General features: G+C 38.4%; 1 protein-coding gene across 2 annotated transcripts in view; it reads right to left on the minus strand.

Moving 5' to 3' along the window:
• The window catches only part of SYNE1 (spectrin repeat containing nuclear envelope protein 1), a 437649-nt gene that overhangs the window by 179635 nt on the left and 244936 nt on the right, over positions 1-13078 (minus strand). Inside the window, exons 68-74 of one of the 2 annotated variants that reach the window (XM_056853653.1) lie at positions 12349-12501; positions 10299-10466; positions 9021-9197; positions 7156-7302; positions 5403-5528; positions 3268-3444; positions 627-892 (exon numbers count right to left, since the gene is read on the minus strand). In XM_056853653.1, coding sequence (XP_056709631.1) covers positions 627-892; positions 3268-3444; positions 5403-5528; positions 7156-7302; positions 9021-9197; positions 10299-10466; positions 12349-12501 — 1214 coding nt within the window. Of the gene's footprint in view, positions 1-626; positions 893-3267; positions 3445-5402; positions 5529-7155; positions 7303-9020; positions 9198-10298; positions 10467-12348; positions 12502-13078 lie in introns of those variants that run through there. The other variant, XM_056853652.1, reaches the window with a different exon arrangement.

Genomic DNA, 13078 nt, shown 5'->3' on the forward strand with positions numbered 1-13078 from the left:
GTCTTAGAAAGTGCATTGTCAATTAAAAAGAAACGCTGCCAACTAACTGCCTTTTGAAGGAGGCACTGTTCCCTGAGCACAAATGTCAGAGAAGAGAATGAAACAGCTTCTACTGTGCATAAGCTCTGCAGCAGAACCACATATTTAGATTTGCTCTCCTTGTCTTTCTTTTTGTTTTCTCCCAATCATACAGTTGAAGGAGGATTTATTATTTATGGTGGCAGAAACCACATATCATAGACATGTGGGTGAGACACTTGTACAAGAGCTACAACTCAGTGGCACTGCATACACTTTGCACATATAAACTTCTGTCATCCTCAGTGAGAAGAATTGCATGTGGCCAGGCTGAGAAAGACTTCAGCCTTCTGGCTGGGAGAGTCACTGTTTGCCAACATAGAACAACACTGGGCTAAAGGGATCAGCAGACAGACTTGGTATAAGTAGGATCCCTATGTTCCTATGAGTGCAGTTCTGAATTGCTCTAATGATAAGCACCTGACAGTGCAATCCTATACATACTCCAGTTTCAATAGGCTTTGGCTGGGTGGCACTACCAGTAAGGTACATATAAAAAGTACAGTTGCAGGTTTTCTTGGTTTCATGAATAAAAATATTTTTCCTACCGTGCCAAGTTGTCCCATTCCTGTGTAAACTTCTCCAAAAAGACTTCTACTGCATTTATGCGATCGTGGTAACTTTTTGTTCTCTGAAGATCCTCTTCCCTTTGTAGGAGCAGCTTGTTCGTTTCAAGGCAAAGGTCTAACCAATGAGTACTCAAGTGTCCTACTTCCTTGTGCTCTGGTGACTCCTGCCCTTGGGTCAGTTTGCTCACCTTTTCAGTTACAGCTGTCAAAGCTGCCTGCTTGAACTGTAGCTTCTGACTGAACTCCTATATGAGGGGGCACATAAAGGGGGGGAAAGCAAAGGAACTTCCCATTAAAATCAGAGAAGCAAATAAAAACTTGCAGTGCTCTACTTAGACTGCATCATAAAAAAATACAGAAGACAGAGCAGCACTTCCCCCTTTCAGTCCCATGATGTCTGCCCTGACAACTTTGTGGTAAATAAAGCAACAAGAAAGAAAGTTTATGAAATGGAAAGGCCTGCAGGCAGACTCAGACTGCAATTGCTATGAGCCGCAGCATCTCACTTTTTGTCTTTCCTTTAGAAAAAAATATTGCCTCTTTCTGGCTGTGGTTTCTATCACTCAGAGTGGAAGAGCTCCCCATTTTCTCTTCATGTCCTATGGAGAACACATGTCTGCGCGTATACACACACACAAAGCCAAATGCCCTAATGCATAGGCTGCCTTTGCACACAAATACTAGTAGTTTTTTGAGGGGGAAGGGGCAAAGTACATGCTAAACAAAAAAAATCATCATTATTTAAAAAGAAAAGAAAGGCAGTTTGGGAGAGGGAAATTTAGAGTGGAGAAGTGACCAAGGATGACAGAATGTTTAGCTCATTCTGTCACATCAAAATGCCCTCAAGTAGCTCCCCATTCACAGACTTCCGACAAATGCCACGTGCTCCAGCAAATTCATATATATAGTTAGAAGGAGAGAAGTTACATGAGGAGAAGCAATTTGGAGCAGAAAAATTACATGTGGGGAAAGGTTTATGCCCTCTTTCTTTCCACTTCTCTGTTCTCAGGTTTTCTCATGCAGAGTTGCTTTTCTTATAAAATGACTTTTATTTTAAAGTATTATTGTTACTGTTTGCAAGGTAATGCATTAGGGGCCCTTGCATGCAAGTAATTAAGTTATGCAGTCCTAATAAAAATTTGCCATAGTTGGGAAGAAGATACTTAGATATGTGCTTGTATTATATGGCTTGACATTATCCAAGCCTAGAGGCAGGAGAATTGATTAATAATGACAGACAGATCTGATTTCTCTTTGCCAAAATTCGTCCTGGAATTGCTCAGTTCAGGACAGCTCTGGGGAGGCTGGATTAATACAGAAAACCAATATTTTGGCATACTGTTGATAGAGGTGTAAAATCTTAATATGTATGGCTTTTATTAGGTATTACAATAATTATGAGTTGTGTAAACACATAGACTAGAATCTATTAAGCTTAAATAAGAATCACATTTTAAAAGGCACATAGGCTGACAAACCTGGTCTGTAGGAAGAAAAAGATTGTTATTGAACTGAAATATGCTTGGAAGGTAACATTTGGAAGAAGGTGTGTGCAATCTATAATTGGTTATACAGGCCAGAAGAGAGCAGTCTTTCCTAACACATAAAAAAGCATATTTTAAACCCAAGGACAAACAGATAAAGCAGGAATTTTTTGTTAGGATTACAGACACCAGAACCCAAAGGGAGGGGATATGGACATCATGGGGCATATACAATCTACGTAAAAATGAAACTTGAGAAGACAAAGAGCTCGAAAGTGTATATAAACTGAGATGGGAGGTGTGACATTTTGGGAAGAGTAAAATTTTTTTGTCAAGAGATAGAACTCTTCCTGCCGGCAAAATTAATTACCTCTTGCTTCTAAAAAAAGATCCTGAGTTGTCTCTGTTCATGGTAAATCTGGCCAGTGAACAGGGGAGTGGCTATTGCATCCAACACTGTTAAAAACATGGGAGACAGTATTGCGAGGAGGATTGCTCTAAAAGAACAGAGTGAATTTTGCATGAATGTATAACTCACACATACAACCACACAGAATAAGGTATTTTCAGATGTTAAAAACTGTCCTACAATAGCAATTTCCTAACATTAAATGCTGGATTGCTCTAAAAGTATTACTTCTACCATCTGCGAGTGGACACTACTTTATAAAAACAAATATATATATATATACACACACACACACACATATACATTCTGTGCTCAGAAAAAAAGATACGGGTATACTTTTCCATAGCAACAAATTAATCATTTCATGTTTACCAAGGAACAAGAATGAAATCTATCTTAGAGAACCTCCTTGTTTAGAAACGAAGTCAACTGTAAAACAAAGAATAGCTCTAAACTAGCAGTTTAAGCTCTAACACATGCTGAGGCATTATAGTTATAGGGTGTCACATTCCTTGTACATACTGCACTTGATCAAGATAATTAATATATAGCATATAGTGACTGAGGCTCCAATCCAAAGTGTTTTTCCTGGAAGTAAGCCCCAATTAATAACACGAGACTTCCTTTCAAGTAGACCTGCTTAGGAGTGCCCCCAAAAGCACAGTAAGGAAATGAATTGCTGGATAAAAAAAACCTTTCTTTCACTCAAAAGCAAGTTGCTCCTTACCTTCACCTGCAAAACCATATTCTGGGCAATATTCAGTTCCAGATCTGCCCCTCGTCTCTTCATATTCTGTAGCTGTTGATCTGCATCCCGTAAATATATCCAAAGCTCTGCCTTCATTTGTTTTATTTCCTCCCAGCCCTGAGCAAGGTACTGTGAATTCATTATTCGATCTTCAATCTGAAAAATATAAGGGAGGGTAATAAAAACATTTTAATGCAATTATTTACTGGCTTTATTAAAGGTGTACTAGCACTTAATGTAGTGCAGCCACTTGCAGCAGATTTACAGAAGGGGGTGGGGACAGGCCACAGAGATGGAGGATAAAGGGAGATTGCATAAGTCTCTAGTGTCTATAAAGCTGTTACCCTGCAAAATATCAAAATGGAGACTCCCACAGCACTGGGACTTATAAGTCACTAAATAATTTTATTATAGTTCTATCTACAACTTGCCAAACTTTCTAGTGCTTAGGGGAAAATAAGGACTCAAAAGGATTTAAAGATACAACTTATAAGTGGGTTTTAAAGCTTGTCCTCTCCCATCTGTGCTCCAGGACCTATTGTGACCTACATATCTTCTGTAAGATGAAGTAAAAAACTAAACATTTTTGTTTGATTTGACTGATGTAATTCATTTGCCTTTCGCCAGCACTTACATTACATCTGGTTTAGTGATTCAACCAAAATAATGTAAACAGAGTGTGCCACTGCTGACTAATCCAATACGTTTACTTTAAGGAAAACGACAGCTTGCCTTTAAGGTTTAGGAAGGGCAGATGTTACTTTGCTTGATTTTCTTTCCTTCTCTATTATCGGTCTTTCTAGAGCCTTGGAAAACAATCTCCCTTACGTATGCACATTTGTTTAGACTACAGTTTACAGATTGCCTGGATCTGTATTATTTGCCTCTCTGGTATTAAACATTTGATTGTTGGAATTTGGTCTTTAATTCACAATTGGCAACTGTGTTGTTTAGCCTTTTTGAAGAGTTTAGTGGATAATTCTGTGATGTACTGATGGATAGGATAAACTCTTAAAAATTCTTATTAGAAAGTCTTAATACAGAAACATATTTTGAATCATTCTGATGGAATGATTCTGACATCTATTCAACAACACACTGACAGCCTGTGCAGTGTTGTGGTTGGACGGGAATCTGCGAGTCTAAATCCCTACTATGCCATGATGGGAGGTCACTAGGTGACCTTGGGCTAGTCATTCTCTCTTCCTCTAACCTCACACAGATGTTGTGAGGGTAAAATGGAGGAGCAAATGTTGTAACGATATCGTAAACTACTTTGTGTCTCAACTGGGGAGACAAGCAATGTATAAATATCTAAATAAGAAAACATTTAAAAAATTCTGCCTTTGAGCAAAACTTTTACTATGTATGTGAATAAACATATGTACTTTATTAAATCTTAAAGTTATTATAGCGGATCTAATATAAGACATAATTTTAATAACGGAATGGCAGACATCAATGTATTGGTTAGGATTCCTGATATTTCACTGTAGTTTTGTAGTAGCTTGGAGCCAGTGGGTGTAGTGGTTAAGAGCGGTGGACTCCAATCTGGAGAACCGGGTTTATTTCCCCACTCCTCCACATGAGTGGCGGATTCTAATCTGGTGAACCAGGTTGGTTTCCCCACTCCTACACATGAAGCCAGCTGGGTGACCTTGGGCTAGTCACGGTTCTCTTAGAGCTCTCTCAGCCTCACCTACCTCACAAGGTATCTGTTGTGGGGAGAGGAAGGGAAGGAGATTGTAAGCTGGTTTGATTCTCCTTAAAAGGTAGAGAAAATTGGCATGTAAAAACCAATTCTTCTTCTTCTTCTTTAGCTCCAGACTTAGGCATCAAAAAACATTTGAAATTGCATTTTTTAGCCATTGAAATCTGTCAACATATTTGAATTCATTTTATATGCAGCGGTTATGAAAAATGGTACCCAAACTAAATCTGCATATTCCAAATATTACTGCATACACTGTTAATACTTCACTTTGAAAGAGGGAGGGAAGCCTTCGTATACTGTTTCTTCAAACAAATAATACACAACATGACCCATGTGGCACAGAAAGACAATTAAATCTCTAAGAAGCATTAGTGAAGGTCTGTCATAGTTCATCCCATACCGTTTGCTTTGTTAGCTGGATGTCTGTCGCAGTATTCTTTACCGTGCTATCAGACAAATCACACATAGAGCATAAGAGATCCAAATAGGTGTTTGCTTGCTCTTGCAAGGCTCTGAAATGCTTAACCTAAAGAGAATGAGCACATTTTCTCATTAAAACACAGACCTTTCACATGTCATTGAGAAATTTTCCTGTTTCCTAGTAGTCCAATGGAATAAAAATACCAGAGTGTTAATAAGAAATTATCTTTTCCTTACCGGGAATTAACAAAATAGGCACAAAAATGTGTATCATTATAAAACTTTGTTTCTGAACTGAAAGGAGGAATGCTTCAACACAATATTCATCCATATGCCTTGTTCTCTATACTAAGAAATACTAATAGTTCACTTTGTATTTAACTTTTTAGAAACAGAAGCATCTCTTAGGGTGCAATTCTGCAGACAGCAAAATGTGCATAATTTCCATTGAGGATTTGTCCAGCTAGAATTTGTGCTGCATGTTTTTTCCACAGAAGAAAGGCAATGTGTTAGGATTCACCTTCATCCTGAGGAATTAACACCCAAGGATGGTTGTCTAGACAGACTAATTATTCTATATCTGAACCAATTCATCACCATCTGGTCTCTCTGAAAATTTCTTAATCCACCCCCATCTTAATGGCATTATAAAACTTCAAGCAGCAGCTTTCTGATGATCTGATGCTCAAGACAGGGTCTCTCTTCATGAAAGGAAGCAATTACATTGCCATTGCAATAAACAGCATTACATTTAGAAAGAACTATTGGGCGTGATAAGCCATATCAAGGACAGCTCAACTGCATTGCCCCAGCATGGATCCTGTGTGTGTGTGTGTGTGTGTGTGTAAAGTGCCGTCAAGTCACAGGCAACTTATGGCAACCCCTTTTGGGGTTTTCATGGCAAGAGACTAACAGAGGTGGTTTGCCAGTGTCTTCCTCTGCACAGCAACCCTGGTATTTCTTGGTGGTCTCCCATCCAAATACTAACAAGGGCTGACCCTGCTTAGCTTCTGAGATCTGATGAGATCAGGCTAGCCTGGGCCATCCAGGTCAGGGCAACATGGATCTTACACAGATAGAAATCCCCCTGAATTTCCCACTGAACCCTTATGCATGTTCTCTTAGGGGTAATAATGTATTAGATGAGTCTGGGGAAAGAATTTTTAAAAGATACATAAAAAGTGCTATAAAATTAAAATGGTTACTACAACAAACATTTGGATTTTATTATTTAAGCCTAGCAGTGACTTCTGTGTGATAGTTTTCTGAGTAGATATGGCAAAACTGATCTTCTGCTCCACACCACCTTTTTTTCATCCCTGTTCCAAAGCTATATAGAAAGCATTGGCCAAACAATTCAAGCAGTCAGATAGCACAGGAAATGCACTTGACATTAAACTGACAGAAGTATTATGTAAAGTACAAACAAGCTGTGGAACTGTAAAAACTATGCAGAAAAGTTGGGGTACTTTTTAAACAAATAATAAGATTTCAGTACATAATCCAACAGCCAGCTGCAGACTTTAGATGGGAACATATGACTCCCTGTCAAGATTTCACTGAACTCCATTTTGTATACTGCACCCCATTTCCTTTCTGAAGTTAGAACAGACAGTACACTATTTCAAGACCTTGATAAACACATTTATTTCTGCACAATGGTACACACATTTTGGACTTGTATAGATAAGCTATGTTCTCAGTTGTTTCCCAAGGTTGGTGTTTTATTTTACCTGCTTAATAGCATCTGTCAGGAAGAAAGGTGGCCGAGGACTCGGCTTTAACTCTGGCTGAACAGCAGAGAACCAAGACTGGCACTGTTGAAGAGTATCTTGGTGGTTAACATGTTTCTGTAGTTCATGCTCCAAACTCTGGTATATCTACCCAAACAAAACAAAACATGAATCAAAGAATTAACATCTCTGATACTACTAATGAAATAGTCAAAAAGGGCAAGAGTCCAGTAGCACCTTAAAGACTAACAAAAATATTTTCTGGTAGGGTATGAGCTTTCGTGAGCCACAGCTCACTTCTTCAGATACAGCTAGAATGTGAATCCATCGGTCTTTAAGTAGAGGAACAGTATGTAAATGTGAATAGCAGGCTTGATGGGATTAGGTGTGATATGCAGAAGAGTCTGTGATGTCCAGGGGAGAGATGGGTGTGGAGAAATCAGCATTGGTAATGGGCCATGAATGCAAGGTCTTTATTCAGCCCAGGTAAATGCATTGACTTTAGTTTGAGTATCAACTGTAATTCAGCAGTTTCTCTTTCCAATCTCCCTTTAAAATTCCTTTGTAAGAGAACTGCTACTCTTAAATCTGCAACAGAATGTCCTGGAAGGTTGAAATGTTCACCCACTGGTTTTTGAATATTGTGGTTTCTGATGTCAGACTTATGTCCACTTAATCTTTGTCTAAGAGACTGACCCGTTTGTCCAATGTAGATTGTGGAAGGGCATTGCTGGCATGTGATGGCATAAATCACATTAGAAGATGAGCAGGAATATGAACCTGAGATAGTATGGCTGACATTGGTGGGTCCAGAGATGGTGTTCCTAGAATCTATATGAGGGCAAAGTTGGCACCTTGGTTTGTTGCAGGCCTTGGTGCCAGAGTCCATGTTACTACTACTACTAATGAAAGTAAACCTTTGCTTAAGATGACAGGCTGACTGATTAAATGCGATTTGAACTACTTAAGATTTGCCAACAAATTCCAGAACGGTCTTCTTTTGCAATGCTCTCTCCTGATGAAGGGCTAGGAGAAGAAAAGACTAGACTTGAGGCAGTCTGGATCATATCAGTAGATACAAGATTGATTTAGTTTCATGTTAGGCCCAGGTCTGACAATGGTGCAAAATGGCTTGGCCAAGAACCAAAGAAAAGATACCGTTCAAAATGGAGTGTATTGGTTAGGGGTCAACTGTATGAGAAAGCTGTAATACTTTATTTCAAATATTCACTGTTATTACTTAAAATAGTAGTGGTTGTTACAAACACTAACTAGAAGTCCATGGCTTCTTCAAGGCAAGGATATATCTGAATCAAACCAGGCAGAAGTCACCTAGAATATTATCCTATCTTAATTAAAGAAAAGGGAGGGAGAGGGAAAGAAACAGCTGCTGCTTTAAATATTTGAGTAGGATTAGAGCCACACTGTGACCTGTTGTCTGTTAGCTAGACAGAGCCACTGAGGGGAAGCCCCTTTCCTTGTTGCTGCTCTGAGTGGTACCTCTGTCTCATACCAAGAGGAGATGCTTTCCCATCCTAAAGAAGGCCCCACTGTTGCAAAAAATGCAAAACATATCAGTTTACATATTTTTTTAAAAAAACTTTAGATTAATAACATTTTCAGTATTCTATGATTGTCTTCCATTGTTCTGTTTCACAAATATTTTTCAAATGCAACAATAAAATACATTAGATTCTGCATTTTTTTCTGTTTAATATTATGTTATATTTCAAGACATACATATAAATCCATTCCAGCATAGTGGAATCATGGAACAATGATCTGTGCTTTGTTTAATCCTATTTGCTAGCACATTTTGCTTTGTTGCGTTATCTGCTGAACATGAGTGGATTTGAAAGACTTACTCTTTGAGCTGTGCTGCAAATAGCACAATAGCTGTCCCTTGTTCCCTGCTGTTGGGTTTCTATATTTTGCTTAAATTTTGCTTGGAGATGCTCTGCACATTCACTGATCAAGAGGTCTCCTTTTCTTTTAAGGCTGTTCAGGCGATCTTCAAAGCCAGCAATCTCTTCCATCATTGCCTAAAGAAAGTAGCATTTTAAAGTCCACAACACTCCAGAAAAAAATGTTTCCAGCAACAGATCTTCATTTTGTTTTTTAAAAAATCTTCAGCCTTTATACAAAAGGCAAAAATTGTTCATTTACATTTGTCAGAAACGACAATGTATAAGTGGTTCAGGGCATCAGCTGAACACCCAATTAAGTGTTCTTTATTCTACAGTGTACCGTAGGGGAAAATTCTGAATGTACAAAGAAATATACATGTAGAACCTAAAACTGAGTTGAAGTAAATGGGAAAGTCCACTAATGCATGCCTTTTGCATGCATACAAAACAAACAAACAAACAAAATCGCATATACACAAAGGCTTGCACAATGTCTGAAAGAAAGTTTTAGTGAAATTAACAAGCATTTCCCCCTAGTAATACAGTTAGGTTTACAGGGTTAGTCTTTATTTTATTTTTATTTTTCAAATTAAAATACTGATACTATTTTCCATATTTATAATTTGCCTACATACTGACAAATAATGAAAACAAATCCCAAGAGTTGTACTTTTGAAAAAATTAGAAAATTTCTGACTGTCAGATTTGTACTGAATGTAGGGTTGTCAACCTCCAGGTGGTAGCTGGAGATCTCCCGCTATTACAATTGATCTCCAGGTGACAGAAATCAGTTCACCTAGAAAAAATGGCTGCTTTGGAAGATGGGCGCTATGGCATTATACCCCATTGAAGTCCCTCCCCTTCCCAAACCCTGCCCATCCTCAATATCTCCAGAGCTGACAACCTGAACTGAATATGAAGTTTTCCAAAAATGGAGGCTACTGCCCCAAAGTGTGAGGAAGCAACAGTTTTTAAAAAATGGAATTTCACCCAAATTTGAACTACAGTTTTTAAATAGAATGAAATAGGATGCTGTAAGAATATTTTTATTTTCCCTAAATTGAAGATATTTTCCCATCAAAAATCCCACTTAAGAAGAAGCCAAAGTTTCTTCAAAGACAGGAAGCAAGCAAGATTACTATTATTACAATAACTATGATTCAATAAAGGAGATACAAATTATTTGTGACATTTTTTTCTATCGAAAACAGCCATTTGTGTCTCATGTAGAGTTACCTTGTGGTTGGCTAATTGTTGTGTTATAACTTCTAGATTACTGTTCTCCATCAGGTCAGGGGTAACCAACTTGCTTGACATCTGTAACAACCACTTTTCCACCTCTTGTAAATCACTATTGTACTCTTCATGTTGTTTTACTTTCACCTCCAAGCTTGCAACATGTGCCTGTGTGTTCACAAGAAAATCACAGTCACTATTTTAAAAGTTTCAATATTACAATAATCTCAAAGTATTATTTACAATTGTCTGTGCCTTTTTGTGAATGTGACTCTCCTTCATAAAATGCATGTATTACTTGCATCTCTCTTGTCTTGCTGATTATCAGCATGTACCTGATGTGCAATATTTAAGAATAAATGTTTTTTCAAAAAATAACAAATTGGCTTCTCTTGAGAAAAAATATTTGAGAATCTGGCTGTATTTAGCAGCACTGAATATTTACCTGCGAGCATTTCAAGATAGATGAAAAACTATTGGCTCTGTTTGCAGTTGTTTCCTTCTATTGTTTCCCTAGGCTGTTGCCTCAACACCATTTATCAGATCACTACCATATTATGAGTATGATACCATATTGTGAGTATTATTATGCTAGATGTCAAGTGTGGCTCATCTGGACAGAGGACAGCCAAGTTAGACAGAATGCTTCTGGGATGCACTTGCATATCTAAGCAAGGAAAATGTTTGGAAACTGATAGAGGGGGTGGGGAGCATGTTGGCCCCTTTAAAATTGCAGTTTGGAAGCCTTTTGTCACTTTAAAAAGAGCAAATATGCAGTTCAACAAACAGCATAATCCCTCCTACTCTTTAGTCAATTTTCAATGCTTGGGCTACAGACAGGAAAGACTGTGATGCTCATCACACTGGATCCCCATCACCTAGGGTTGCCAACCCCTAGGTAGTGGGGGAGATAACAAATGTTAGCCTGCTGTAAAGTATGCTTAAACAAAGTACCAGCAGCACAATGCAAAAGGTTTATGAAATGCAGTTATATTGGCACTGCTCTTCAACAAGTTCTAAATTATACATATAAACAAATAATATCAACACATATTCCAAGTTACTGTTTAGTGCCAAAGTTTTTATGTTTTTGTATCCTGACTTCCAAATCCAAAGGATTATTCCGAAGAAAAACTGCTGTGTAGTTCTTCTGGAATGGCTATTACTGTGTTGAGACAGTGTAGTTTTCCACGATCCTTAGTAGGGATCCTCACACAGGGGTCTGTGTGTGAGCTTCACCAGAGACCAGGAGGTGCTATGGGGCTGGAGTGGTAATCATTGAGAGATGCCCCCTTCTACTAAGAGGAATTGGTCCCTGAGGAAGACGCTGGTTGAAACAGGGAGGTATGCAGACCCCTGTAGCCTAATGGCCATTCACGGGCATAGTTTCAGGGTTTGTGAAGGTTACTCATGCCTTTGAGGATCCCCCCTAAGGATCGCGGAAAACTACACCCTCCTCCTGGGACCCTACCATCACCTTGTTTTAAATTAGATGATCTGAAGTAAAACTCTGCCATCCCGCAATAAAGTGCTGAATTATCAGAAAGGCCAGTTTTCAGGGATACTTGAGAAATTTTCTTCATCCAAAAATCTTTGCTGGCTCTGGAGTTCAAAATTACCTGTTTGTTTGGGTTCTATTCCCAAAGTGAAAGCAATGCACTAGGAATTCTCTATCATTTACCATACCGTGGGCTTCTTAGGGAATCGGGTTGAGGGGAGATGATGAGTGATAAATTAATGATTTTAAATGTGTTAGAACAACAGGTTGTTAGGGAAATTACCTAATTATTTTAAATTGTCTTAAAACCGAAGGTTCAAGAAGAAATATTGTACAATTAGTGGAAGAGTCTAATAATCTAATTCAGTAAGATTATTTTGGTTTAGGTATTTCATTGATTGCTGTTACTCTGTCTCAAGAAGAGAATTTATATCTTATTCTATGTGCATTAACCTACAGCTGGCAGTCTGTGGTGAAGGCCTAATATCACCTGTACAGCTAAACCATTTTCTGGGATGAGAAGAATGCTTTATAAAGAACCATTTGTTTTACCTTTGTTGTATTGCAGAGCTCCTGGTATTCAGTTTGAAGTTTCTGAATGTTCTCTGCTAAATTGACATCATACACCAGTTCAAGGAGGCATTCTCCTTTTTCATTCACAGATTTTATTGACGGTTCATGGGACAGCACCATTTGCTGGACTGACTAAAATGAAAAATTCTGTCAGGAATGTTTTCAAAATTAAATATCTTGTATCCCCATGTTTTATCCGACTCCCTCTTCCTGGATTCCTTATGAGGGCCATACTTGTGTCACTTATTAGGAATTTATCAAAAGAAGTCAAAGCAGCTGTGAGTTACAGACGTCTAGCAGAGATGGCCTCAGGATGTTCAGAAAAGAAGAGAGAAACTAACATCCATGTTGGGGATTATTTCTACAAGCTAAGAAAAGATAGACACATATCTTTCCTTAGGGACTATCTTTCCTTAGGGACTTCCTACAGTTTTTAAAAGACATCTACAGTGTGTGTATGTGTTGTGACATATGATACAGAGAGGGTTAAAAAAAAAGAAGCAAACATAGCAAAATGGGATGTTTGATTCAGGACCAAACTCGATTGGAGGCCTATACGGTATGCTATTCATTTTCTCCCAGGAGCAAAGGGCAGTTTGGGGTGCATGTGTATGGGCATGCACATATGAATTTTAATTAGGAAAATAGTACAGGGGAAAACATATCCCAGCACTTCTCTGACTCGGCCTACCCTCCCCCTCCAAGAAAT

The sequence above is a fragment of the Euleptes europaea genome, chromosome 7 (assembly GCF_029931775.1).
Source record: "Euleptes europaea isolate rEulEur1 chromosome 7, rEulEur1.hap1, whole genome shotgun sequence".
Classification (NCBI taxonomy): Eukaryota; Metazoa; Chordata; class Lepidosauria; order Squamata; family Sphaerodactylidae; genus Euleptes; species Euleptes europaea.